Here is a 26,122-nt window from a genome sequence, read left to right on the forward strand (position 1 = left end):
CTAACTAACTTGTATTTAGTTCTTATAGCTCAAGTAGCATGAATAAAGTTCGGTTTTATCAGCCAACGTGAGAAGGACTTTAATAAATATTCTGTGGTTTCTTTGATAACTTTGATAACTTATTGGAATTTTGGTAATCGAAATATATATAATAATTATATATAAATAAATAAATATATATATATATATATGTATATATATCTTCTTCATAATTTAGAATTGAAAATTTTACAAAATATTTAGAAAATAAAGAATTTTTTCAAATATATAAAAATAAAATTATATCAGTACAAAATCAAATAAATAAATTTATTAACTGTTCAGTTAGCTTAAGCTTAATAAAAAGCTTTTAGTAGTAGCTGCACAGAGTCACCCTGATAATGCTCCAATTCTATTTTTAGAACAGCGCTAATACGGCTGGTATATATATTTATATATATATATATATATATATATATATATATATATATATATATTATGCATATATTTAAGCTATATACATTTATGTACATATATACAACTTCGTTGTTTATGCAATTCTGGACGCTCTCGTTTTGACTCCAATTTTTCGCATTTATTTTTGAATTGCTTCTGCTGCTCTGTTCATTGTTATTGTTTATTCCGCTTTGACTGCATTCTGTTGTCTGTTCTCTGTTTTTTTTACTTTTTATTGTCCACTGTCCGAGTGTCTGCTGCTCCTTAGACCTTGACCACTAACATAGAAACGTTCGCGAACCGGTTCCCAGCACCGTTTGCCACTGTTTTAATGCTCGCTTGCAACCTGATTGGAGTATATTGGTTTTGTGCAATGTCTAGCTGTATGGATAGAAATGTGAAATAAATAAGCAAATATAATTTTATGTAAACCCTTCTAAGATATTTTCGATACTTCTAAATTAAATTTTACCAAAACCTTTAAATATCAAAATGTTATATATATGATATAATAATATAGTAAAATTATATATAATTAGTATAATAATTAAAAAATATATATGAGCATTGAAAGCACTCAGGAAAACCTATAAGATTTATAAGATTTATCAATAAAAGATTTATCAGTTTACAGACAGAACCTCCAAATGAAAAGGAATTACTTAAAAATTGACTAAAAATTATGTATGTGTATACGAAGTCCTTTTGATATGATCTCATAGATATGAGTTCTCATAGAACTTTCTGACAGATTGATAAAAAAGGGCGTGGAAAAGTGGCAAATTGTGCCTAAGTAAAACCAGTTTTGGGAGATGGATTGCTGTTGCTACTGTCAAAAATAATATTATTTGAAATAAGCTTAGCTACTTCTAAGTAGCTAGGGTATCATGCAGTCAGCTGCATCCGACTGTGTGCAATGTGTGCCCTCGCGAATAGTTGACCGACTCAATCTGTAAAATGTACTTAATTTGATCATTTAATGGCACCCACGAAACGGGTTTATGGAATTCAGAGCTGAAACTGCAATAAATGTGCCTTCAACACGATGTGACAATTAATTATTATTTTTTCTTGTTTTGTCAGCATTTAATAATGCTTTTTTATTATGTCTAAAAAATTAAATGTTGTTATAATTTCTTGGTCGCACGCACTGTGTGTGTGTGGGAGTGTGTGGAGTCGTGCCTAGTAGCTGCTATGGCTGCTGAATTTTAATTGATATCAAATTATATATATTTGAAATAGTTCATAAATATGCGACGCTGGCTTGTGTGGGCGTGCATACAAAAGGGTTTTCATATTTTTCTTCTTCTCTACTGCTTTGAGCTGCCAAAATTAATTAACAAAATGCTTGTAAAAATTGTTCATAATTACAGTCGGCGGCGTGCACGACTCTTTGGGAACATCGTGCGCCTATGCATATTGGTTGGCTGGACGTAAATATCCAATTTTCCTGTTGCCAAAACAAACGAAATTTGCCGCTCAATAAACTGACTTAATAACACCTACAACAACCGACAAAAGCCAGTCACACACACATTAAAGTATTTTTATGAATGTGCCATGCAACGTTTATGAGTAGCTTTCCCCTCGGCGCTGTCTTCCGATCCGATCGTCTCTATAACGACTCACCCCTTGAGATGACCCAATTTCCGCAGCACGAGCATCTGCGACTGCGGCAAAGCCCTATAAACGGCGCTGTAGGCAAAGTAAGAAATAAATAAAATTATATAGAGAAGCGAAGATCAGACAAAAGATTATTTCGTTGGCCTGGCAGAGGCTATAACTGCTTTATTACAGGTCTGTCTTTTATTTTATATTCCTGATCGCGATTTAATTATTTTTATTTTTATGTTTTTAAAGAAATTATTGTGTAAGCTTTCAACAATTTATTTGTTAGTTAAAGTGACTAAAATAGTCATTGGGCAAATCGGAGTAAGTCGTGAATTATTTCTCTGCTTTTAAGCTTTTAACGGGTATTCGGCAGTCGGTTGACTCCGACTTCAATACTCCAATTTAATTTTTATTATTAAAAATTGTATCAACTTGTCTTAGCTCAGTGTATGCATTGGTGATTCTCAGGTAATTTGATCTTCTAATACTATTGGGAAACAGAATTGGAATTCTAGGTTAACGCATTTGCAGCCTGCCCATGTTCCACTCAGATCAGTCAGAGCAAAAATAGATTTTATTGAAGCAAAGGCCTTTGGAAATTGGCCTTGACTACAGTTCTTAGATTTCAAAATATCAAATGCCAGACAATGGCTTTTTACAGATTGTGTGTAAAGTTCAGAAAGTTCAGGATTCTCTTAATTAAAGTTACAAATTGATTGATTATGTGCATGCGAGTATAAAGATACAGAATACAAAAGCGTTCTGTTCCATGTTCTTCAATTTATAGATGGGTTAGGGAGTTCTGTAATGGTTCAAAGTAATTAGTTCAGTTCCAAATGAAGTGGATATGTGGAACTCACAGCAAGATCCCCGAGAGCATTGTTCAGTTGCTTCACGTAGGGTGCTGCAGCATGAGCAGCAGATGCGATGGCCTGAGCGCTCAGACCCTATAAATAATGAATAATAAAATAAATGAAAAGTGGAAAAAAATGGATTTGTTTATTAATGTTGGGCACGTGGTAAGTACTTACGCCAAGCTCACCAATTATCGAAGCACCAGAGGACTGAGTTAAATAAAAATCAAGTTAGCTAAAATAACTTAAGTTAAGCTCATGTTGATGCTTACTGAAACGCTGCGCGTCTTGGGCATTGCCTGAATCTCCACACTGAGGCTGGTAATCGTGTTCTATTGATGGAGTATTGGTGTTATAGCTAGTCAATTTGAATTTCTTTTCAACTTACAGCCAAATGACCGAACGCATTGCCCATATCACCCATAAGACTGCCAATAAGATTCCTTGGCTCCGGCTGAACATAATCACGCTGAGCTCGTAAGTTGGTCAGGGCATTCTAGAGTAGAAATATATGGCGCAAATATATGAACATTTTAGAAAATTGAATTCGATATAATCTTGGACAACATTTTGTATTAATATATATATAAAAATTATAATGGATTACGACAAGATGAAGATGTGTTGGTAATTGGATGTAATTGGATATATATATATTGTATTACAGTAAATACAATCCAATAATATTTGATTGATTGCGATATTATAATATTTTATGGTATGCTGGGAACTATAGAAAAAATCTTTTCTTTGGCTTATTGCTTTGAAGCGGCAAACTTCAATTTAGGGAGTTGGTATTTAGAAAGATAGCTGATCTAACGAACATGTCTTTGATATAGAATACAAATAAAAATTTATAACGTATCAATTATAACATATATATAAAATAAATAATCAAAATTAAAAGCTCTCTTCAAGATTATAGAGTTCATACGTACAGCCAGATCGCCCAATCCATTGGCCATATCACTTAGCAAATTTAAGGTCTCGGGCTTTACATATTCCACATCTGACTGCGCGCTCAACTGATTCTCCAGCTGATGAATCACTTTCTCGCCAGCCACGGCCACCTTAGAGACATCGCCCATTAGATCACCGAAGTTAATGGTGCCAGCGTCGACTTGTTGTGCCACCAACACCACGGCCAAGAGGGCAACAATTTTGACTTGCATATTGCTTGTTTGGATTTTAGTTGTTAACTGCTTTGATTTGAGCAGCATGATTTATATACCCATCAACTAGGCATCTTATCTGTCTAAGTTGCTGAGACGTAGTAAAAATTGTTGTAAGTCGACATACTTACACTCAAATGGCTAATAATTCATATACGAAATTGGCGGTACGCGCTGATTGATGTCTGAAGTTGTAATCGGACTGCGATGAATGTTAAGTTTTGGGGCTTTTCTTCATATTAACTATTTTGATAAAACAAGTAGGCAGGGTGTGTAATGCGTGAAAGAGCTTAAAGTAGTCGTAGAAGTGTTGTGTGGATTGTGGGCTTATCAGTTGTATAACTATAAGCCCTAAACTATTGATTGGAAGTATCCAAAATGCTATGCATCATTTTAGATCTGCAAATCTGATAAATACATTAAATATATGTCAAATTTGAATTCTTTCCACAGCAAAAACCAATATACTCTACTGAAGCTAGCGAACAGAGCATTAAAATGAATCACAATTATTAGATACGAGTAAATTCAGGTGCCTCAGACTTTAAATGGCTCAACTAAATGGCCGCCGTTTAAATAAGTTATATAATATAAAACATAAATAAAATTACAAAATTTTAAAATATTTTCAGGCACACAAAATAAAAGTTTTAATTAAAATAATTTTATATCATTTATTGATTACAAATTGTTTTGGCAGCTTTTTATAGCAAATTAGCCCCATTGAAGGCAAAATGGGAAGCTGCGTTGCCAAAGTTATTGGCAGCATTGGAAGCATCGGAAGCAACATTGTTGGCTGCATTGGAAGCACCGGAAGCAACATTGTTGGCTGCATTGGAAGCAGTGTTCTTAGCGGAATCAAAGCTATTGGCGATGTCGTGCGCAAGACTGGACGCACCAGATGCCACGTCATGGCCGAAATCGGATGCACCAGTTGCCACGTCATGGCCGAAATTGGATGCGCCTGAGGCAATATCATGAGCCATATTGGATGCATTCGATGCAATGATATGGCCCAAATCGCCAGCGTCTTGGCCCACATCATGGCCAAAGTTGGAGGCCGCCTTGCCAATTGAGTTGCCCAAGTTGGAGGCGTCCTGTCCCAGCTGACTGTTGCTCACAGCATTGCCCAGATTATTAGCAGCTTGGCCCACATTGTTGCCGAACTGGGAGGCTGCTTGGCCTATGGCATTGCCAAACGCTGAGGCTTCCTTGCCAATGGCGTTACCAAAATTGCCCTGGAAATGAAGACAGTTGACAATTACGACTTACTTTGGGCTGTTCTTTATGCATGTAACACCTACAAACTCTTGGCCAAGATCGTCGAATATGCTTCTGGCGCTCACATCCTGCAGACCCAACAGAGCCAGCGACAAGGCAACGATAATGATTGACTTCATAGAGAGAGAGAGACTTCCTATAAGATATCTTTATATATGTTATACCCAAGAAATTATAATTATAACTAACGATATTTGCGAACTACAGGTCGTATTTATGGGCAAGCGAAATTCGATAAATTGCGATATGCTTATCGCCAGACTATGGCTACCGATCATTATCTAGGGAATTTTCGGTGTGTTAACGTTTGTTAATGTGGCCTGGCCTTTATCTAGAGCAAGACGTATTGTCTTTTCATTCAAAAAAATTCCCACTAACACAATTTGTTGTCATTTTTTCATAAAATAAACAAAATTATCGGCGATCAAATTTTAATTCATACTTTTCTTCTTTTCAATTTATAATTGGCTAATTTGCTTTGGGATATTTTTGGACATTAATTATCTGATAAGTAATTCTATTGGAATGTATTTTCGAAGATACAATCTTGATTATCATTTAAGAGTTTTTCCTGCTTATTTATAATATGTTTGTAAGCAAAATTTATATATGTTCAAGCAGAATTAACAGAAATATGGGCCTCTAGATACTATACAAAATCATATAAAGCTGGGTGTCTATGATTCTTAACATTTTTGAGACTTGGCATAGTTTGAAATACCAATCGATTCTTAATTGATTATTATTATTGACTTAGTCTTTTATTATGTTTGGCTATTTTAAACTATATGTTCAATGCAGAAATTATAGCAACTTTATTTTAAGCTTAAGGTCAATCAGTTAACTGAATTTACCTTTTCAAACTTCAATTAAAAATTGCATTAACCAATAATAAATGCAATACACATACAAATATGTTCTTCTAGCTACAATTCACGAATAATGACACACATAACAAATATTAATCGATATTTATCGATTTTGAGAAATCTGGAAAGCCATTGATAATCTAAAGACTAATTGTATGTGCCATGCGAGAAACTTGTTCAAACTAAAATCTATAAGTCTACTGCAAGTCTCTAAAGAGAAGAGGTAGCCAATCAAAATATATGATAATTTTTAATTTACAGAATATAGTACATTTTTTAATAATCTGTAACAGCTGTAGCTTTGCTTGTAAAGAAAATTAGCTCACATAGAACCCAATTTAAATGATCAAGAGCTGCTCACATTTACCTATACCGGGTATAAGGGGGTAGACAAGGCATAAACAGTGTTTCTCATAAATTGCTTTGCAAGAGATTTATTAAAATTTTATATATTTATGTTTGTTAATAAATTCCAACAATTTTTGCTTCCTTCAGCTCCACCAATTTGAGTGCTCCTCAGAAAAAGTGAGCAATGTGATGCGCATCGTCTGCGACATCTTTGCCAAAGTTAACACCTGCGGAGGCAATGTCATCGGCTCCATTAACTGCCGAGTTAGCGATGTTATGACCGGCGTTGGAAGCCGAGTTAGCGATGCTGTGCGCCATATCGTCTGCTGAGTTAGCGATGCTGTCGGCTGCATTATGGATATCTTTGACAAATGGGCTTCGTGCCAGGACCTGCTGGCTAACCAGGCCTATGGCCAACAATGCAAAGACTATGAACTTCATGTTACTACTTTTAGTTAGGCTTTCTGACTAATGATTCAGTGTCACCTGCCTGTTATTTATATGAATGCAATGAACAGCAAATCACAGTGGCAAGTGACAGTGGCATGATAAATTATCGATCGATTTTATGAATTTATTTACCGATAACGTCTGTCTTCACTTCAATATAGACAACATCTACGTCTGGTAATATACTATATGCTTGTTTATTTTAGGAAATGTCAATGTTAGTCACTTAAGAAACACAAATTATCAACAATATCAACTATACAATATGGGAAGCAAAAACAAGTAGATTTAAAAAAGTAGATTTATTTGTTTTACTTCAATCAGAGTTTTCTATATTAAATATCGAATTGAAAATAGAAATAAAAATGTATATAATTTTAGCATCAACTGTACCCAAAGTACCAAATTTATTGTAGTCACATATTCAAAGATAAGTTTGTTGATGTGTTTCCAAATGGTTGATTTCAGTTGAAATGTATAATCGTGCACTTAAGTCCAGTTTACTATTGCTTTCGTGGCTTATTGATAAGCATTTTTATGTTGAACTTTAAAAAACTTAAATTTTTCTAGCAGCAAGTGAATCATTTTTCTTATACCCTGACCACATAGAAAAAGGGTATAATGGATTTGTGAAAATGAATGTAACAGGCAGAAGGAGGCGTGTATATATAAGTATATATATTCGTGATCAAGACGACGAGTTGCTTGCATATAGTCATGTTCTTCTGGCCGTTCGTTTGCTGAGCATAAATATATTCAGTTTATGGACTCGATCATACTTGGGCAACTTGATGCAATTAGGGAGCTAAAGACGGCAGCGAGGGAGGAACTGAACAGGATGTTTTGAAGTGCTGAGGCTTACTTTGAAGATGACAAAATAGATATTCAAGAACATATAAATAGATTTTGGGAAAATATAAAAAATTAGTGTTACTCTGATATGTGATATAAATAAATGTGATATGTGTTGACTAAAGCCATAAGACATCATTTAACACATTGTAAATGGGCTCAGGTACTAAGGACTTAGACTTAGTAAATATGATTTAAAATTAAATTTTTTTTAATATATCTTTTATTATTTTTCAGAGCTGGTTTCATTTATAAAACGTTTATTAACACATAAAGTGGTTGCTTTGTTAATGCCTCACATCTTCGGCCTTAAGTGGAAATCGATTATACAGATTTTTGATAGTTTTCCTTCGAATATGTTCTGTCACATTTTCTGGCTTTGGGTTCTTATAGCCGTTAAACTGAAAATTCAAATAGTATTCTGGTTGTTTTCTTGTTTTGCTTTTCGATGTTCTTTGTGTCACTTTACCATGCTTGAACTTTCGGCCTGATTCTGGTGTATAGTATTTTAAATTAATGATGACATTATCTTGAGGTTTGATAGTAAATGCTGTACTTTTTTCGGTGGTTGTTGTCTTCATTAAATCATTAAACGCTCTCTAATTTAGGAATGAAGAAAAATTCTTTATTTCATAAAAATTGCAATTATAGTTAAGTATCAAAGAAAACATACGACTGTGTTAATAAATTCCTGTAAGCTGCTGCTGTCGAGTTTGCGTGCATCTGTAATAAAAATCAGCTCCATTAGGAGAACTATGTACATCAGCTTAAACATTCTGTGTTTACTAAAATAGTCTTCCACTTTTTTTAACAAAATGTTATTCAATTTTTTAGTAAGCTTAGCAAATTCTCTTTTTTCCGGTAAATTTTCATTCGTTATACTTTTAATTAAGTTAAGTACTTCGGTCTACAATTGATTTTTAAAATTGTTTATTCATTTTTTATTTTCAAATTGTTTTTTTTTTGTATATTATTTTATTTTAAAATTTTGTTAAATATATTTGAATTGCATTGATAACTGATGGTTTATTCACATTTATTAAAATATTTATAATTTTTATATTTATTTTTATATTTTTGTCTTTTTTATAGTAATTTATATATGTTATATATTTATTTTTATTTGAATTTTAAAATGTTCATTTTTATATTTTTTTATATTTAATTTTTATAGGTTTTTTTTGTAATTATGTCTACCTTAATTTTTTTAAAATTATTGATTTATCTTACATTCATAAATTTTTTTTTTATATTTTGTACTTTATTATAATATTATAATTGTTATATATATTTGGTTGTTAATTGATTTTTTAATTTATTTTTTATTTCATTTTTTAAGATATATATTTTTGCATTTTATTATAAAATTTCTTTAATTAATTCTTATTTTTTAGTTAGTAATTTATTGAATTTATGAGGTTACTTTAGTTTTGTCTTCGCTCGTGAAAGCTCAAAAAATATTGAATAATTCTGTCCACTTATCACATGGATCTCTTGTAAATATTTCTTCGTTATGTTCTTGATGTACGAGCTAAAATCGACCTAAAATTACAAATTAGCAAAACAATATTATGTAAAGGGCTGAGCTGAATACTTACAAAGTATTCTCCGATAGTATTGGATAGTTCAGGTTTAATATTATTTGGCGGAAATTCCATATTGTGCGCCATCCGGCTCATTGTCCTTTCGATGTTATTCACAATTTTCGTCTGTTCGGCAGGCTGCATCGAATATATTGTGAACACAATTAAAGCTGATGTGAGAGCTATCATTTTGTCAGCTGAACTGAGCCGCAGAAGTCTTCATGTGACATTTTTGCAGCTACAATTTTCACGGGCCATTGGCAACGCTTGGCTCAAACTGCAAACCCAATTGGAGGCGCAGCAATGTTAAGTGGAGTGGGGCAAAGTCAAGTCGCACTGGCGTAATCCCTGTGGTGGCGGTGTTATGAACCGTTTAAGACACATTTATTGTGATTTTTATGCAGCTCGCCAGCGTTTTAATAGATTTTTGCATAAAATGCTTCCCAGGGTTACCGTTACTCACTTGCCTAATGTAAACAAGTTATAAAACGCTCGTAAATCCAACAGAAGAAGAAGAAATAGAAGCAAAATAGTAAACTATATCGTCATAAAAATGCTATAAAATATATTAAGGGAAACCTTTTTTTTCGTTCTCGTTTTCGTTTTCGTTTTTTATTTTGCTTGCGAATTTGCGAAATGCACAAATCGTAAAATAACAACAAAACAACGGGGTGTGCGGCCAGAAATTGCCGACCTCAAAGGGCGTCGGGTGACAGAAGGTAGCTAAACGTTTGCATCTGTATCTCAAAGTGTCCGGACTACAGCGACCTTATGCCCGGCTCATTATCGCAAAATCAAATGCGTTTGTCAATGAATTAGAATCGCTGTGATGCGAATGCTGAGTCATAAAAAGTGTTTTTGACATTGTTATTACTCGGTTACTATTTTTTATAGTTCTTGGCTACTATTACTTAACTAACTTGCTCATAATTTAGTGATAGGAAATTTTTGGTTCTCAGCTTTCATAAAATCTTATATGCTGTTTTTTCCAAATGTTTCTATAGTTATCAAATATATTTTATATATACCAAATAGGTACAATATATAATTTTAAATAAAAAACTTTATTTAATAAATATAATTATCGTAAAAAGCGTATTTATCTATCATTTTATAATTTTAATTTTACATTTTAAATGTATTTATTATTAAACGAAAGCATTATTCAATTTATTATTCAATTCACTTCACAAAGGAATCAGAATTGTATCTAATATCACATTTATTTTGCTGCTGCTCAACAGCAGCAAGTGACAGTTCATACTACTACATTTGGTTGTCTACTACTTTTTACAAATGTACTTCGGCAACACTCGTGCAAATCATCCCCGAAACTAGACCAACATTTTAATATCAGACGACTGAGTTGTGCTGCGCATTCAAGTTGAATATTTGACACAGTCCGAAACAAGGCAGCGTGGCCGAGCGGTCTAAGGCGCTGGTTTTAGGCACCAGTCCGAAAGGGCGTGGGTTCGAATCCCACCGCTGTCACAAAGGTTTAATTTTTTTTATTATATTTCTAATTTTAATATATTTCCAACGTATTATTTATGTATGTAGACAATTTTTTTATTTTTATTAAACTGAATATATATATATATATATGAATGTGTATGAGAGAATGTGCAAGCCAGTATATATGCTTTGTGGAAGCATTCTCTTATTTTTTGTATTGTATATAACCGACTTTGAATAGATTCTCGTAAATGCTTGAAAGAAATTTAAATATCAGGTTTTGATTGTTAATGCTAATTAAAATTCTAGAACATAAATTTTGGCCATAATAGATTTATACAAATCGGGTAGTTAGTTTATCATTAGATTTACATGTGGATAAAGCTTTTGTACAAAAGTACATATAGTAAAGATAATGTTTGGTTTCGAATAGAACATTTTCATTACAGAATATGTTGTGTGAAAGTTGTGTGCTTGAAATCACGCGCACATCATATGGCAGCGTGGCCGAGCGGTCTAAGGCGCTGGTTTTAGGCACCAGTCCGAAAGGGCGTGGGTTCGAATCCCACCGCTGTCAAGTGGAAATCTTTTTATTTTTTTTCGGGTGGTTGCAAGCTGCTTTGCATTAGCAGTAGGAATATTTCGCGCTTAATTAGAGCATCCCCACGCCCATTTTCCGGCACAGACGTTTATCTGGCGTTGACATTTCCCGCGTGCGCTTAGTTAACTCTATGTGAACCCTTTCTACGGTAACACGTTGATCTTGTTAGTAACCCGTCGTGGTCGGTCCAATTTGGGAATAAAATGAAAGGAAAAGCGACAGGAAATTAAAGGGTTCTGCGGTTCCATGGAACTGTCCTCGCCGCGGGGCGAATAAATGAATCGAATGTTAAGCAGCACAACTTATCTAATGTTTTTTATAGCTTTGTGTGGAAGCTAATTGGAAAGGCAAAAGGCGTGAACCCATATCTAACAAATTTAGCTTAAAGCATAATTTGAATATTCTTAAGAACTAAAATACCAATCAAGCAATTTATAGAATTAAACTTAAAGTTGTATAATTCTATAACAGTTTTACCAGAAGTTACGATTCGCTTTAAATTTAAGATTTATAAAGCTAGAAGTTACGCATCCAGATCTATATAAAGTGACTAATGGACATATTCAGTTGAAATTATATTTATAAACGTCTAGACCCCACTTATAGAATATGATTAAGAAAACTTGGCAAGTCGATCCGGATTGAGATTTCACGCTGCGTCAAACAAATATATATTATAGAATAATAGTTTCTCTGTGTATGAAAATATATTAGAAAATTATTGATAATAAAAATTTTTTAAATTATTAGGAATATTTATTTGAAATTTTAAAACACATGATTTATAATAATTACAGCAATAATTATCATTAACATTAAGTTCATTCTTTAGATCTTCGTGGAAAAATGAAAAAATATACATCATATATAGGATATAAAGTCGTTGGCTCACTGGTCGTTGGCATTCACCGACTTTTCTTCGATCAAGTTTAGCTAATTTAAGCTTTAAAATTACAAAAAAATGCACATCAATGCTTTAATCATGAATCAATCTGTGATTCAAGTAATCAATATGTATATCAATTTATATATTACATAAATGAAATACAAATCAAATATACTGGACACCTTTGAGTTCTTTAGTAAATCAAAGCTATGAATCATAAATTAAACTTTTTATTCAAATAAAATATATTTGTTGTATGATATTCATTATAACAATTATTTTGTTAAATATATTTGTAATATCAATAAAATAAACATTATTTGATATCAAATTTAATGACATTTTTGTTTAAATGATATAAAATGTCAAACTAAACTTAATAAAAAGTCACTATCTGCTATGAAATGGGCTGTCAAATACAGCTAAATTTCGAGCTCAAAGCTGTCAGCCTCTAAAAGCACTCTTTGTAGACCTATATATTATATTTAATTAATGTATGTAAAATATCGTAAAATATATTATATGAAATGTGATTTTTCTTTGGCTATTTAAATTTTTTTCTGCAGCTGAGTCAACTGAAATGGAAATTTTAGAGCTATGACAGGTCAGGTCGTCAGATTAAACACGCATTAGGAACTTGTTACGAGAACGTACTGTGTAGGACAGTTCCGTTCGCGTTAGTAATTATAAATTGACAAATGCAAATCTGGCAAATCCCGGCGAGAAAACAAAGAGAAAACATTGTTACTTTTTTCTCTCTTCATTACAGCTAATATTTGGCATATGAACTTTCATTGATTTTAATCGATTTTGCATGACAAATGCTTGGTTTAAGAACTAATTTAATTGCTAGCCAGGTGAGTAAACGAAACAGAGCAACTTTTGTATCAATTAGCCGGAATTTTAGCTGAACAGTCACATTTGTGACGTAGCACACGGATTTCATTGACTTGACATTAAGTTCATTGTACGAGCTGTCAATATTTATGAGATTTTTCCCCAAAAGCATAGAAGTCTCTTCTAATGTTATTCAGTGTTACCCAGTGACATGCATTTATCCATTTAAATATATATATATATATATGTATATATATTTATATATACTGCTCTAGCATATCTTGTTAGATAATTTGTCTGCCATTAGGCGAATAGTAAATGCTTCAACCACAAGTTAAACCCCTTTTGTGGCTCGATTTTAGCTGCTGATTAAGCTGTGAGCGATGCTCCGCTTGTTTGCGAGCTCTTAACACCGGTTCTCACAAAACTCACGTATGCGGCTCGTTCTTGTTGCTTTAGCTCTCAGCTAAACCCGATCGCAGCTATAAAAACTCTGCCTCAACAGGCAACAGCTCACAGTTTCATTTCAAGCGTCTAGTTCGGCGGACATTTTAATAAATATATATATATCTCATATTTAAATGTTCATAATTTCTTAAAGTATTTTCTGTTAATTTGATAATAATGAAATTGTTTGTGCTATTGCTGTGTATTTTGGCTGCGGATAACACAAAAGCGCGTTGTAAGTGACAAATGAAAACCACAAAATCTTTTTGGGATTTCGTTAATACACACTTAGTACCAAGAAAGTGCTTTGTTTAACAAAAAAGTGCATAATTAAATAATAATTATAGCCGGTTTTCAACCAGTCGCTAAAGACTGTTAAGCACCAGCGCGTGCCAAGTTCAATGCAACTTTAAAAAAATTCATTTGCTTCAATTTAGTTAATAAAACGTTTCGTTTTACTGTAAATATAGCTTATTTCTGAACTGCTTAAAATATCAAACAAATATTATAAGTGAGTGAGAATTGTTCAAATATTTTGGTATATCAAGGTTATATAAAAGTTCGACTTAATCTGATGCTTTCATTTTCATTTAGGGCTTTGTGTAAAAGCTAATATTTTGATTAGGATTTTTTCGAAATATTTTTTAAAAGCAATTTAATATTCTCAAACATATTTAAGCTACTTATTTTTGAGCTTTATTTAAAATATTGTCAAAAATAAGAAAGTTTTGCTCAAATTGTTGACTGATATTTTTAAATATATAAAAAAATATATTTGACATTTTTAAATATTTTAATTTCATTAAATTTATTTCATTAAATATTTTAAAAAATTTTAAATAATATTTTTTTGAAGTTTACTATCAATTAAAAAATATATATATATATTTGATATTTTAAAATTGTTAAATTGTGTTAAATCAATGTGCTTAAATGTGCTTTTTAAAAATTATAAAAATATTTTTATTTAGAAATTTTAGCTATAAAATTTCCAAAATTCTTACAAAATATTTTAGAAATGTTATTAGGCAATTTGTGAGCAACAAAATTATATGACAACAAGGCATCTGGCAGAAGCAGAATTTCAAAGTAACTCACCTCTTCTAAACTAGACCATATCTTAGACATACATTGTCTACTTTTCATACATAAATATTACAATGACAGGGGTATTTTAGTCAGGTAGATGAACCACTGGAATGTCGCTGTCAGTTCTCATGCTTGCGTTGTGTGCTTCCCCCCATAAACCAGGTCTCTGATTCTAGCTCTCTCTCTCTCTCTCTCTCTCTCTCTGTGCCTCTTGCAGACGCGCGTTGCATCAATCCCAATCAGCGTGCCGGCCTTTGTGTGCAGATAAATGAGTGCCAGACTTTGTATTCGGTGCTGCAGCAGTCGACTCTGTCGGCCACGGAGAAGCAGTTCATCAGGGAGTCAAGCTGCGGCATAGGTCAGGATAATCGTCCATTTGTCTGCTGCACTGGTGATACGGGCTATACGCGCAGTCGCCGTGTGACGCCCAACTTTGCCGACTATGCGGACTTCAGTGATCTCAGCGAGGGCTACGATTTCGGTTGGAATCGTGCGCCCAATACGCCAGCGCCCACTACACAGCTCTTTCCCAGCGATCGTCGGCCCTGGAGCTTTGGCGAGGAGCAGAGCGCCGACAGCAGCACGCGAGGTCAGGGTCGGCGCCAGCCACAGCAGGTGGATGGCTCAGGTTTGCTGCCACAGCCGCCTGCATGCGGCGGCGTCACCATTGACAACAAGATCTACGGCGGCGAGGATGCTGATCTCAACGAATTCCCCTGGATGGTGCTGCTCGAGTACAGACGCCTTGCCGGCAACGGACTCTCGACGAGCTGTGCGGGCACCTTAATAAATCAGCGCTATGTGCTAACTGCGGCCCACTGTCTAGTCGGAAGAATCGTGCGTGAAATTGGACCACTGTAAGTAGAATTGAGTTAGGAACAGGTTATCTAGTTTCCGTTAGCCATAACGAAAGTTCGCAATGCTTAATCATAAGTAAAAATTTCACGCGTTTCTGCGAATTGAACTGCGATTTCCAGGCAGCTAATTAGGCGTCAAGGGGGACTCCAGCTAGCTGCTTGGATTTTTTTTTGGGGTGTGTGACGCTCCGATTATTGTTTTCTAAATGTTTAAGAATATTAATTAAGTTGGCCAAACCAGATTCAAAGCGTTTAGCTACTTCTGCTGTTGCTGTTGCCTTATTAACGTGATTCATTGAAATCTTGCTTTGGGTTGGGTTCGGTTCGGTGTTTTTGGCAGGAGAGCTGGTTGGGACGGGGTGTGGAGGTGATGGCGGGGTGCAGGTGTCATGGAACGTCGGTTCAAAGTGGCTAACAATTCGTTGCGCTCTCAATTTACCCGACCGGCTGCTTTTGGCTTGACTTTTGTTTTGCGCTGGGTGTTTGGCGGCTGACCCGTTCGCACTTTTTAAATTCAATTAGCAATATATCTGATTTCCTGCTAAACAAGCGCGCCCCATGCTTAAACTTAATTTTATAAATTTCATTTTATTACTTAATTTGTTATTTCACTTTTTTTTGTGCTTTATTTTATTTTAGTGCCTCGGCGCGTCTGGGCGAGCACGATACGCGCACTGCAGTCGATTGTCCCGTTGGCGGCGGCGCCTGTGCGCCGGCCACACAACGCTTGGCTGTTGAGGAGACGCGCGTCCATGAGCTGTACAAGGAGAAGACGCCGAATCAGCTGCACGACATCGGCCTGGTGCGGCTGGAGCGGAATGTGCGCTACTCAAACAACATACAGCCAGCCTGCCTGCCCTCGGTGGTGGCGCCGGAAACGAAGCGTGCCGGACAACAGTATACGGTGGTCGGCTACGGCCGGACACTGCAAACAGCACGCAGTCCTATCAAGCAGAAGCTTGCCGTTAGCTTTGTGGAGCCGGCGCAGTGTAAACGCAAATTTTCGGAGCGTAAGATCAGCATAATGCCCACCCAGATGTGTGCGGGCGGGAAATATGCACAGGATAGCTGTGACGGTGACTCCGGCGGACCGCTGTTGCGTTTCCGTGACAATGCCTGGGTGCTGGAGGGCATTGTCTCATTTGGCTACAAGTGCGGCCTGAAGGACTGGCCGGGCGTCTACACTAGCGTCGCGGCCTACGACATCTGGATTAAGCAGAACGTGAGAGCCTAACGAGAGCAGCGCTCGCCTTAAAACTGAAGCTCGAATTGTGATCTTGCCTACATACTCGTTTATATATGCCTATCAATAACATATTTAATTTTAGTGTTAAGTGTTTTAGCCAAAATAAAAGAACCTAGCTTAGAGACAATGCACAAAGTGAATGAACTGGCTTTTGAAAAACCTTTGGATTTTCCAGCACGTCCGCCGATACAATCGCCTGCCATTGACATTGCCACCGCACTTTAATTGGCCACCGCATATAAACATAAACCACAGCAAAAGCTTCCGGTAACAATTGGCCAAGACACAGCAACAATGGCAGCAGCGGCAGCAACAGCTGTAGAACTCGTGCCTGTTGCTCTTGGACTTTGACCAAAGCTTTTTTGCTCGCACTCTCATATTAACTGTAACTTGAAAGAATGTTGCTTAGGAGACATTTTTTGGGTTTAATATATCTTGAGCTATATATGATAAATATGTCTATCAGACAGCATTCGGATTTCGTGTTTTTCCCTCTCTTGAGGCGACTTCAGAATCAATTTTCTATCACTTCTTAATGAGAAGTGAATGGCCAATGAGAGTTGGACGGGGGAATGAATGGAATATCCCATTGAAGAGCCTCTAAAGTGTGCTTGACGGCTCTTGCAACATGTGAACGTGTTTTTTGGTTTATTGCAGACTATCAGAGACTGTTCAGTTATCAGTATTATTTGTTGGTAATCTTAACTTGTGATAGTCTCATTAGGCTAAAGAAGCTTTTAGTGAAACAATCCGAAGTGATCCCACCAAGTCGTTTGCTATAAATATTCCGTTTAGCCGTTAATTTCCCACGACTTTCTAATATTTTCTTTTAGAATTTAATATATACATATATGTATATATATCTCATATCGACATCCAAACTTTACCTTGCCAACATCATCTGCATATAAAATGCCATCACTAGAAATCTGCTGAACCTGAAGTCAAAATTGAATTTATAACTAGTTATAATATTTATATGACTGCTTATGAAATTGATTGAATAAAGAAGCTAACACTGTTTATAAGCAGAGCATAATTTTTGAATGAGAAAACCATATAGAAAACCTTGGCTCATTCTCAGTTCCCAATGTGTCATTGGCAGCAGGGACGTTCTAATTATCAATCTAATCCACACTTAGCTATTGGACTTTCAAGTTCAATCTATACAGGAGGTAAAGGAGGATAAAGCAGGAGAGCGGAGAGGATAAGAGAGGAGAGGAGCAGGTAGATTAGGAGAGGAGAGGAGAGGAGAGGAGAGGAGGGAGGGAGAGGAGAGGCGAGGAGAGGAGAGGAGAGGAGAGGAGAGGAGAGGAGAGGAGAGGAGAGGAGAGGGAGAGGCGATAGAGGAGAGCGAGCAGGAGAGGAGCGGAGAGGAGAGGAGAGAGCGAGGAGAGGAGGAGAGGAGAGGAGAGGAGAGAGAGGGAGAGGCGAGGAGAGGAGAGGCGAGGAGAGGAGAGGAGGAGGAGAGGAGAGGCGAGGAGAGGAGAGGAGAGGAGAGGGAGGAGAGGGAGAGGAGAGGAGAGGAGCGGGAGGGAGGAGAGGAGAGGAGAGGAGATGAGAGGAGAGGAGGAGGAGGAGAGGAGAGGAAGAGGAGCTGTGAGAGGGAGAGTAGAGTAGCGGAGAGAGAGGAGAGGAGTAGGAGAGGAGAGGAGAGGAGAGGAGGAGAGGAGAGGAGAGGAGAGGAGAGGAGAAGGAGAGGAGAGGAGAGGAGAGGATAGGAGAGGAGAGGAGAGGAGAGGAGAGGAGAGGAGAGGAGAGGAGAGGAGAGGAGAGGAGGAAGGAGAGTGAGAGGAGAAGGAGAGGAGAGGAGAGGAGAGGAGAGGAGAGGAGAGAGAGGAGAGAGAGGAGAGGAGAGGAGAGAGAGGCGAGGAGAGGAGAGGAGAGGAGAGGAGAGGAGAGGAGAGAGAGGATGGAGAGGAGAGGAGAGGAGATGAGAGGAGAGGAGAGGAGAGGAGAGGAGAGGAGAGGAGAGGAGAGGAGATGAGATGAGAGCGAGGAGAGGAGAGGAGAGGCAGAGGAGCGGAGAGGAGAGGAGAGGAGGAGGGAGGGAGAGGAGAGGAGAGGAGAGGGAGGAGAGGAGAGGAGAGGAGAGGAGAGCGAGGAGAGGAGGGAGAGGAGAGGAGAGGAGAGGAGAGGCGAGGAGAGGAGAGGAGAGGAGAGGAGAGGCGAGAGGAGAGGAGAGGAGAGGAGAGGAGAGGAGAGGAGAGGAGAGGAGAGGAGAGGAGAGGAGAGGAGGAGAGGAGAGGAGGGAGCAGTAGCGGAGAGGCGAGGAGAGGAGAGGAGAGGGAGAGGAGAGGAGAGGAGAGGAGAGGAGAGGAGAGGAGAGGAGAGGAGCGGAGAGGAGGAGAGGAGGGAGAGGAGAGGAGAGGAGAGGAGAGGAGAGGAGAGGAGAGGAGAGGAGAGGAGAGGAGAGGAGAGGAGAGGAGAGGAGAGGAGAGAGTAGAGCGGAGAGGAGAGGAGAGGAGAGGAGAGGAGAGGGAGAGGAGAGGAGAGGAGAGGAGAGGAGAGGAGAGGAGAGGAGAGGAGAGGCGAGGAGAGGAGAGAGAGGAGAGGAGAGGAGAGGAGAGGAGAGAGAGGTGAGAGGAGAGGAGAGGAGAGGCGAGGAGAGGGAGAGGAGAGAGAGGAGAGGAGAGGAGAGGAGAGGAGAGGAGAGGAGAGGAGATGGGAGGAGAGGAGGAGGAGAGGAGAGGAGCGGAGAGGAGAGGAGAGGAGAGGAGGGAGAGGAGCGGAGAGAGGGCAGGAGGACGAGGAGAGGCGAGGAGAGTAGTAGGCGGAGGAGAGGGATAGGAGCGGGAGAGTGAAGAGGAGAAGGAGAGGAGGGGATTAGTATAGTATTGCGGGATAGTCTATCTCTGAGGAGCAGGTTGAGGAGAGGAGAGGAGTAGCTGAGAGGAGAGGAGAGGCGAGGAAGTAGGCGTAGTGAGAGGACGAGGAGGTCGAGGGGAGAGGGAGGCGAGGAGAGAGAATGGAGAGAAGAGAACGAGGAGAGGGAGGAGAGGAGTGAGAGGCCGAGGGGGAGCGGAGAGGAGAGGCGAGGCAGGAGAGGAGAGAGGAAAAGATAGGGGGAGAGGAAGAAGGAGAAGGAGAGGAGAGGAGAGGGAGAGGAGAGGGAGGAGAGGGAGGTAGAGGGAGAGGAAGAGGAGACGGAGAAGGAGAGGAGAGGAGAGGAGCCGGAGAGGAGAGAGGAGAGGAGAGGAGAGGAGAGGAGAGGACGCCGTAAGAGGAGAGGAGGGAGTAGAGGGAGGGAGAGGAGAGGAGAGGAGAGGAGAGGGAGCGGAGAGGAGAGGAAGCGAGAGGAAGGAGAGGAGAGGAGAGGAGAGGAGATGGAGAGGAGAGAGGAGAGGAGAGGAGAGGAGGGAGATGGAGAGTGAGGAGGAGAGGAGGAGGAGAGGAGAGGAGAGGGAGGAGAGGAGAGGAGAGGAGTGGAGCGGAGTGAGCATTCTACTCGATTATATCGTTCTGTATGATTCTATCGTTCTCTTATCTATATTCTCGCTCTTCTTCTCTTCTCTTCGTCTTCTCTTCTCTTCTCTTCTCTTCTCTTTCTTCTCTTCTCTTCTCTTCTCTTCTCTTCTCTCTCTTTTCTTCTCTTCTTTTCTCTTCTACAGGTCAAGTTGCATTTTTATAAGTCAAAAACAAAAGCTCTCTCTTTATCTGCCTGAAAAGCTTCTGCTATCAGCTTTAAAAACTTCTCCTAAAAGTAGGCAACTCTCATTCGGGCAGCTCGAAGTACGAATGAAAGTGAAAAGAGAAAAAAACGAGCTGTCTGCGCACAGCTGAGAGCTGATTGCATAACCGGACTCGCGTACCAGTTGCCAGCAACAACATCAACAGCAGCAGCAGCGGCAGCGTCAGAGACGATAACAACAACAGCAACAACCACAGCGCTGACCGTTGCTCCCGTTTCGTTAACGGCGATTGCAGTTTTTGGGCTCGTTTTGGTGTCATAAGCTGGCGAGGGCTGTCGTCGTTTATTTATTTATTTATTTATTTTTGTTGCTTTTTGTTTTCTTCTCATTTTTTTTGTTTTTGGCACTTTTAGCCTCGGCTCTTCCGAGTCACCGCTGTAGTTTCGGTTTCGGTATCGGTTTCGGTTTCAGTTGCGGTTTCGGCTGTCGCTGTCGCCGCTGCGCGCAGCATTCAAATTGGATTTTAATACACGGCCGAGCGTTCACGCGAGCGGATTCACTTTTCGTATGCGTTTTCAAAGCCGCTCAACAATCCACAATCAACAATCAACAATCCACAATCAACAATTCGATATTCGCGACATTTGCTTTTGGCCGTTGGACGCGTTCGCGATTGCGTATACGTCGCGTTGTCCCCCTGCTGTCCGCCTCTCCATTTGTTGTCAAACCTTGTTTGCACCTCGACGTTGCCGTCGCAATTGTTAAAGCCTCGCATTGTTTGGACTTGGACTCGGCCGATCGCTGATGTACCCTTACCCAAACAACGGCGCATTGTGGGTGGCCAGCGCACTGCTCGCCCTTGCCCTGCGCTTCACAGCCGTCGAAGCCGAGCTTCAACCTCAGCCGGCGCAACAGGCCTGCGATATACCAAACGAGACAAAGCGCGGCGTTTGCGTGCAGGTGAGCCAATGCGCCGCCTATTTGCAGGTGCGCAATGTGACCAATTTGAGCTCCGAGCGCGTCAACTTTCTGAAGAAGGTGCAGTGCGACATGGAGACAACAGCAAATGCAACTGCAGCAACAACACCAACAGCAGCAGAAAATATAACTGAAGCTGCGACGGCAACTGTTGCTGCTGCTGCGGCAGACGATGCTGCCTACAAGTCGCTTGTATGTTGCCCAGCCAATGGCCAGGACTATCTGTATCCGGTTATTCAATTCACCAAGTTTGAGCATCGTCGCTTTCTGGATGTCACCGCGCGCTTCAAGCGGAAGAAGCTAAAGAGACGCATTCAAACCGTGGAGCCCAGCACGGGCTTCAATTTGCTCAACGAGTGTGGCAAGCAGGTCACGAATCGCATCTATGGAGGAGAAATTGCAGAGCTTGACGAATATCCTTGGCTGGCCTTGCTGGTCTATCATTCAAGTAAGTTGGGGACCTTGGCGAGGGATGGATGGGAAAGATGAATGGAAAAAGTTCTCAAAGTTAGTTTAAAAAATGTTAAAAATAAACTTGAACTAATCTTTTCATCTCTCCAAATGCTCTATCCATAGACGACTACGGTTGCAGTGGAGCTCTGATTGACGATCGGCATGTTCTGACAGCTGCTCACTGCGTTCAGGGCGAGGGCGTGCGGGAACGTCGCGGCTTGTAAGTCTGTGAAATGTGCTTCATTTAGGGCCTATTAACTTCAGGTGCTATTTTATAGGAAACACGTGCGTTTAGGTGAGTTTAACGTCAAGACGGAGCCGGACTGCATTGAAGAGCCCAACTACTTGAGCTGTGCGGATGCGGCACTGGATATTGCATATGAGCATATCCATGTGCATCCGGAGTACAAGGAGTACTCGAGTCACAAGTATAATGATATAGCCATAATACGGCTGAAGCATCCGGTTAGCTTCACGCACTTCATCATGCCCATCTGCCTGCCCAACAAGACCGTCCAGACACCGCTGACCGAAGGACAAATGTTCTCCGTCTCCGGCTGGGGACGCACCGATCTCTGTAAGTGTTGCTCTAGCTGGCATAGAGCTTACGGCCTAACTCGGTTCCATCTGTCTCTTGCAGTCAACAAGTACTTCATTAATACGCACAGCCCCGTCAAACTGAAGCTGCGCATACCCTATGTGTCCAGCGAGAACTGCAGCAAGATGCTGGATCTGTATGGTGTGCGTCTGGGGCCCAAACAGCTCTGTGCCGGCGGCGAGAAGGCTAAAGACACCTGCGCCGGTGACAGCGGCGGTCCACTCATGTTCTTCGATCGCCAGCATTCGCGCTGGGTGGCTTACGGCATTGTTAGCTACGGATTCACCCAATGCGGCTCCGGCCCTGGCGTCTATACATCTGTGCTGAGCTATATTAACTGGATCGAGAGTATAATTAAGACATAGAGACGGAGTAAAGAAAGGGGAGGAATAGAGACAGGGAAAGCGAGGAAGGTAGAGATGAAAATGAAATGTAAAACGTTGAAGTCAAATTCTGCCTTAAGCCTATTTCAAGGGAACAATAACTGAATCGAGAGCATTATTAAGCTATAGAAAAAGAGTCAGAGAGAAGGGCGACAGGCAGAGAGGGAGAGAGGGGAAAGGCTGGTACGTTGACGTCAACTTACCTTCGGAAGACATTTCAATTAGCCAACAGCTCGATTGAGAATATTATAGAGCCATAGAGAGAGAGGGAGAACGCAACAGAGGGAGAGGAAGAAAAGTAGAGATAGAGGGAAATGCTAAGCGTTGACGTCAGATTTCCCTTTTTCGTTACTGGATCGAGAGCCATATTAAGTCATAGAGACGAGGATGGAATGTGAAGTGTTGACGTCAGATCTGCAATAACAGTTGGCGCCTAGCCGAAAGGGGTGCGGGGGCGGAACCGTTGGGCATTGGACTGAACTGTTTCTAAATATTTGTACATATTTTGCTAATTATCTAACGGTAAATTAGTGTGAGTGCGTGTGTGCATGCCAGTGTGTCTGTGTGCGAGCGTGTGTGTCTGTGTGTGTGTGCTTAACAAAAGTCTGAAAAACATGTTTCTATTTAAATAAGCTATTAAAATATTTACACACACTAGCGCGTTTTCCTTATTAATCAAATGCCAGAAATGTTCCAAGACCTTAAATGGCCTTGGATCGGCTCCAACTGCAATTTTACTTTATTGCTGCTGTCTCCATGGTGACTCATCGCATGGAAGCTGGGGGAATATGAACAAAAAGAGACAGATAAAGAAGAGTTGGGTTTATAGTATGAGCTTGCACTTAGCTAGCGTCATGTGCCCTTGAGCCCTAGGGGCGTGGGGCGTGTCCATTGAAGAGGCGAGCAGTTAAGCAAATGATTGAACTGACAGCTTGCCAGCCAGACAGTTATACAGACGGGCAGCCAGCCAGCCAGCCAGTCAGCTGTTTCACTTTTTTTTACATCCCTGTCAGCAGCTGGTCAAACTTGATATTGCAGTTTTGTATACCCTAACTAGAGTTATGGCAAGCAGATCATGAACTAAGTTACACATTGAAGAAGAATACTTCAGAATACATAATACATTTTATATATTCTTATATGCATTCTTCTGCTTTCTACTATATATTTTATATTTATGCAATATGTATTAAAATTTCAATGCAAATCTCTATTTTATTTAACACTTTTCAGTTCTAGTTTATAACAATATTAAAATATATAAAAAAATCTATATTTATGAAAAAATATATCATAATAATTATTATATATAGTTTAAGGTAATTTGTTAGTTTAATGTAGAATTTGATTGATGAAGGCTAAGATGAGGCTTAAAGACAAAATTAAAAAAATTGAAAAAAACAAAATTTTTTGATATCAAGCTGCTTCAAATATAGTTACAAATTGCGCAATCAATTAAAGCTTTGGTCTACATAAAGGTTCCTGATTGCACAAATTTTTAAAAATTTATAGTCAATTATATCATATAACATAACTCTTCCAAAGTCACTCTCTGAATAATAGCATTGTTTAACTCAAAATTTTTTTTACCCAAAAGATCTGATTTGTAAGATTAAATAGAAAATCTAAAAAAAATCGCACTCACAATTTACATTGTTAGGGCATTCACTATTCGTACTCCCTGCTCATAGCCTCTTTCAGACTTCGTCTCTTTTGTCGTCGCCGTTTTGATGTCGTCATTGATTGCCACACTTTGCTTTCACTCGTCATTCGCGTGCAGTCCAGGCAGGCCGACCTGGCGTAGACCTGGCTCAATGCTGGCTACGGCCAATTTTGAACGTGAGCAGTGATGCAATGCGGGCCAAATGGAGACGAGTTGGGCATGGCTAAGCCAAGCCAATCCAAGCCGAGCCAAGTCAAGCCGAGCCAAGCCTAATGCTGCCCAAATTCAAATCGATGCCATTCATCAGGCCAAACTGAGTTGGCCAAAAATAGTCGAAAGACAGAGCAAACAATTTGTATGCAGAGTTTGGCGGCTGTCGCTGCTGATTCCAACTGTGCCACTGACCAAAATTGGTCACTGGCCAACACTGAATGCTGATGATGACGATCATCATTATCATCATCATCGTGATGAAGTATGCGTCAGCGTAGTGAAAGTGAACTTGACTCTTTGACGGGTTGCTGCGACTGCTGCCACTGCCACTGCCACTGCTGCTGCTGATGTTGCTGTTGTTGCTGTTAATGTTAATGCTAATGCTATTCATGCTGATATGTGTGCGATATGTCGCATTAATATTCATGATGATGTTTAACAGTCAGCAGAAGACAGCGAGGCTTCACTGTTGCTGTCTCTGCTGCTATCGCTATTTGCACAGTCCATTACGAAGCTTTGCCGATTTTTGTTAACCTTGAACTACATACAGAGATATATATGCATGTAGACATACATATGTATGTGTTTACATAAATGTTAAGTGAATGTAAAGAAATTGCCAAATGTATTTGACATTGAAAATTGCAACAAAAACTGAGACGATTATTCAGTAGATAGGTGTAAATTATATTTGAAGAAGATATTGAAATGGACATGTTATCCAATCATATTATAAGATATTGATATTGTATTAGATATTATTATGGCAGTTATAATTAATAAATTAATCAAATGCATGAAGATCAGAGTTGAATCTGAGGAGAGCTGATGATGTGGATGTGTGAAGAGATAGATAGATGGATAGATTTTAAGATGAATAAATATGCAGAGAAATATATAAATATATAGATTTTATGATAGGCGTAAGATAGATATATGGACAGATAAATATGTTGATAATAGATATACAAATAAAAAGAGATAAAGATGGAAGATAAAAATATATTTGATGGATATAAATGCATAAATATGTAAACAGAGTATATATAGTTAGATATAAAAATAGATAAATAATAGATATATAAGGAAAAATGTGTATAAATATAGATAAATTAGTAAAAGGAATTTATATAAATCAACGAATAAATATATAGCTAATATTTGTATATAAATTAAAAGCCATATTGATAAAAAATTTGAAGACATGATAATAGATGGGTCGATTGATTTATATAGGTAAACAGATAATAGATATAGATATAGATAGAATTGGAAACATATCTATATTTCTATCTATCCTTCTATCTATAAGTATACATATATAAGTAT

General features: G+C 38.7%; 3 protein-coding genes and 2 non-coding genes across 5 annotated transcripts; 3 read left to right on the forward strand and 2 right to left on the reverse strand.

Moving 5' to 3' along the window:
- Nucleotides 1-2,602: 2,602 nt before the first annotated feature.
- Nucleotides 2,603-4,094, reverse strand: LOC111603269. Its single transcript, XM_023320781.2, has 6 exons — nt 3,839-4,094; nt 3,289-3,396; nt 3,173-3,232; nt 3,078-3,110; nt 2,907-2,993; nt 2,603-2,848 (listed from the first exon to the last, which is right to left on the reverse strand). The coding sequence occupies exons 1-6, from the start codon at nt 4,070-4,072 to the stop codon at nt 2,828-2,830; spliced, it is 543 nt and encodes a 180-aa protein (XP_023176549.2). The 5' UTR covers nt 4,073-4,094; the 3' UTR covers nt 2,603-2,827.
- A 614-nt stretch (nt 4,095-4,708) lies between these two features.
- Nucleotides 4,709-5,515, reverse strand: LOC111603276. Its single transcript, XM_023320788.2, has 2 exons — nt 5,377-5,515; nt 4,709-5,310 (listed from the first exon to the last, which is right to left on the reverse strand). The coding sequence occupies exons 1-2, from the start codon at nt 5,470-5,472 to the stop codon at nt 4,777-4,779; spliced, it is 630 nt and encodes a 209-aa protein (XP_023176556.2). The 5' UTR covers nt 5,473-5,515; the 3' UTR covers nt 4,709-4,776.
- A 5,351-nt stretch (nt 5,516-10,866) lies between these two features.
- On the forward strand, nt 10,867-10,946 carry Trnal-uag. The gene has a single exon. It is a non-coding gene; the product is annotated as a tRNA-Leu (tRNA).
- Nucleotides 10,947-11,407: 461 nt separating this feature from the next.
- On the forward strand, nt 11,408-11,487 carry Trnal-uag. The gene has a single exon. It is a non-coding gene; the product is annotated as a tRNA-Leu (tRNA).
- Nucleotides 11,488-13,764: 2,277 nt separating this feature from the next.
- LOC111603266 lies at nt 13,765-23,454 on the forward strand. The gene is made up of 7 exons (XM_023320777.2): nt 13,765-13,916; nt 14,988-15,627; nt 16,267-16,860; nt 21,273-21,931; nt 22,060-22,156; nt 22,215-22,513; nt 22,577-23,454. The coding sequence occupies exons 1-7, from the start codon at nt 13,859-13,861 to the stop codon at nt 22,897-22,899; spliced, it is 2,670 nt and encodes an 889-aa protein (XP_023176545.2). The 5' UTR covers nt 13,765-13,858; the 3' UTR covers nt 22,900-23,454.
- The last annotated feature ends 2,668 nt before the right edge of the window (nt 23,455-26,122 follow it).

Source organism: Drosophila hydei, unplaced genomic scaffold, assembly GCF_003285905.1.
Source record: "Drosophila hydei strain 15085-1641.00,03,60 unplaced genomic scaffold, DhydRS2 tig00000290-arrow-arrow-pilon, whole genome shotgun sequence".
In the NCBI taxonomy this organism is placed as follows: domain Eukaryota; kingdom Metazoa; phylum Arthropoda; class Insecta; order Diptera; family Drosophilidae; genus Drosophila; species Drosophila hydei.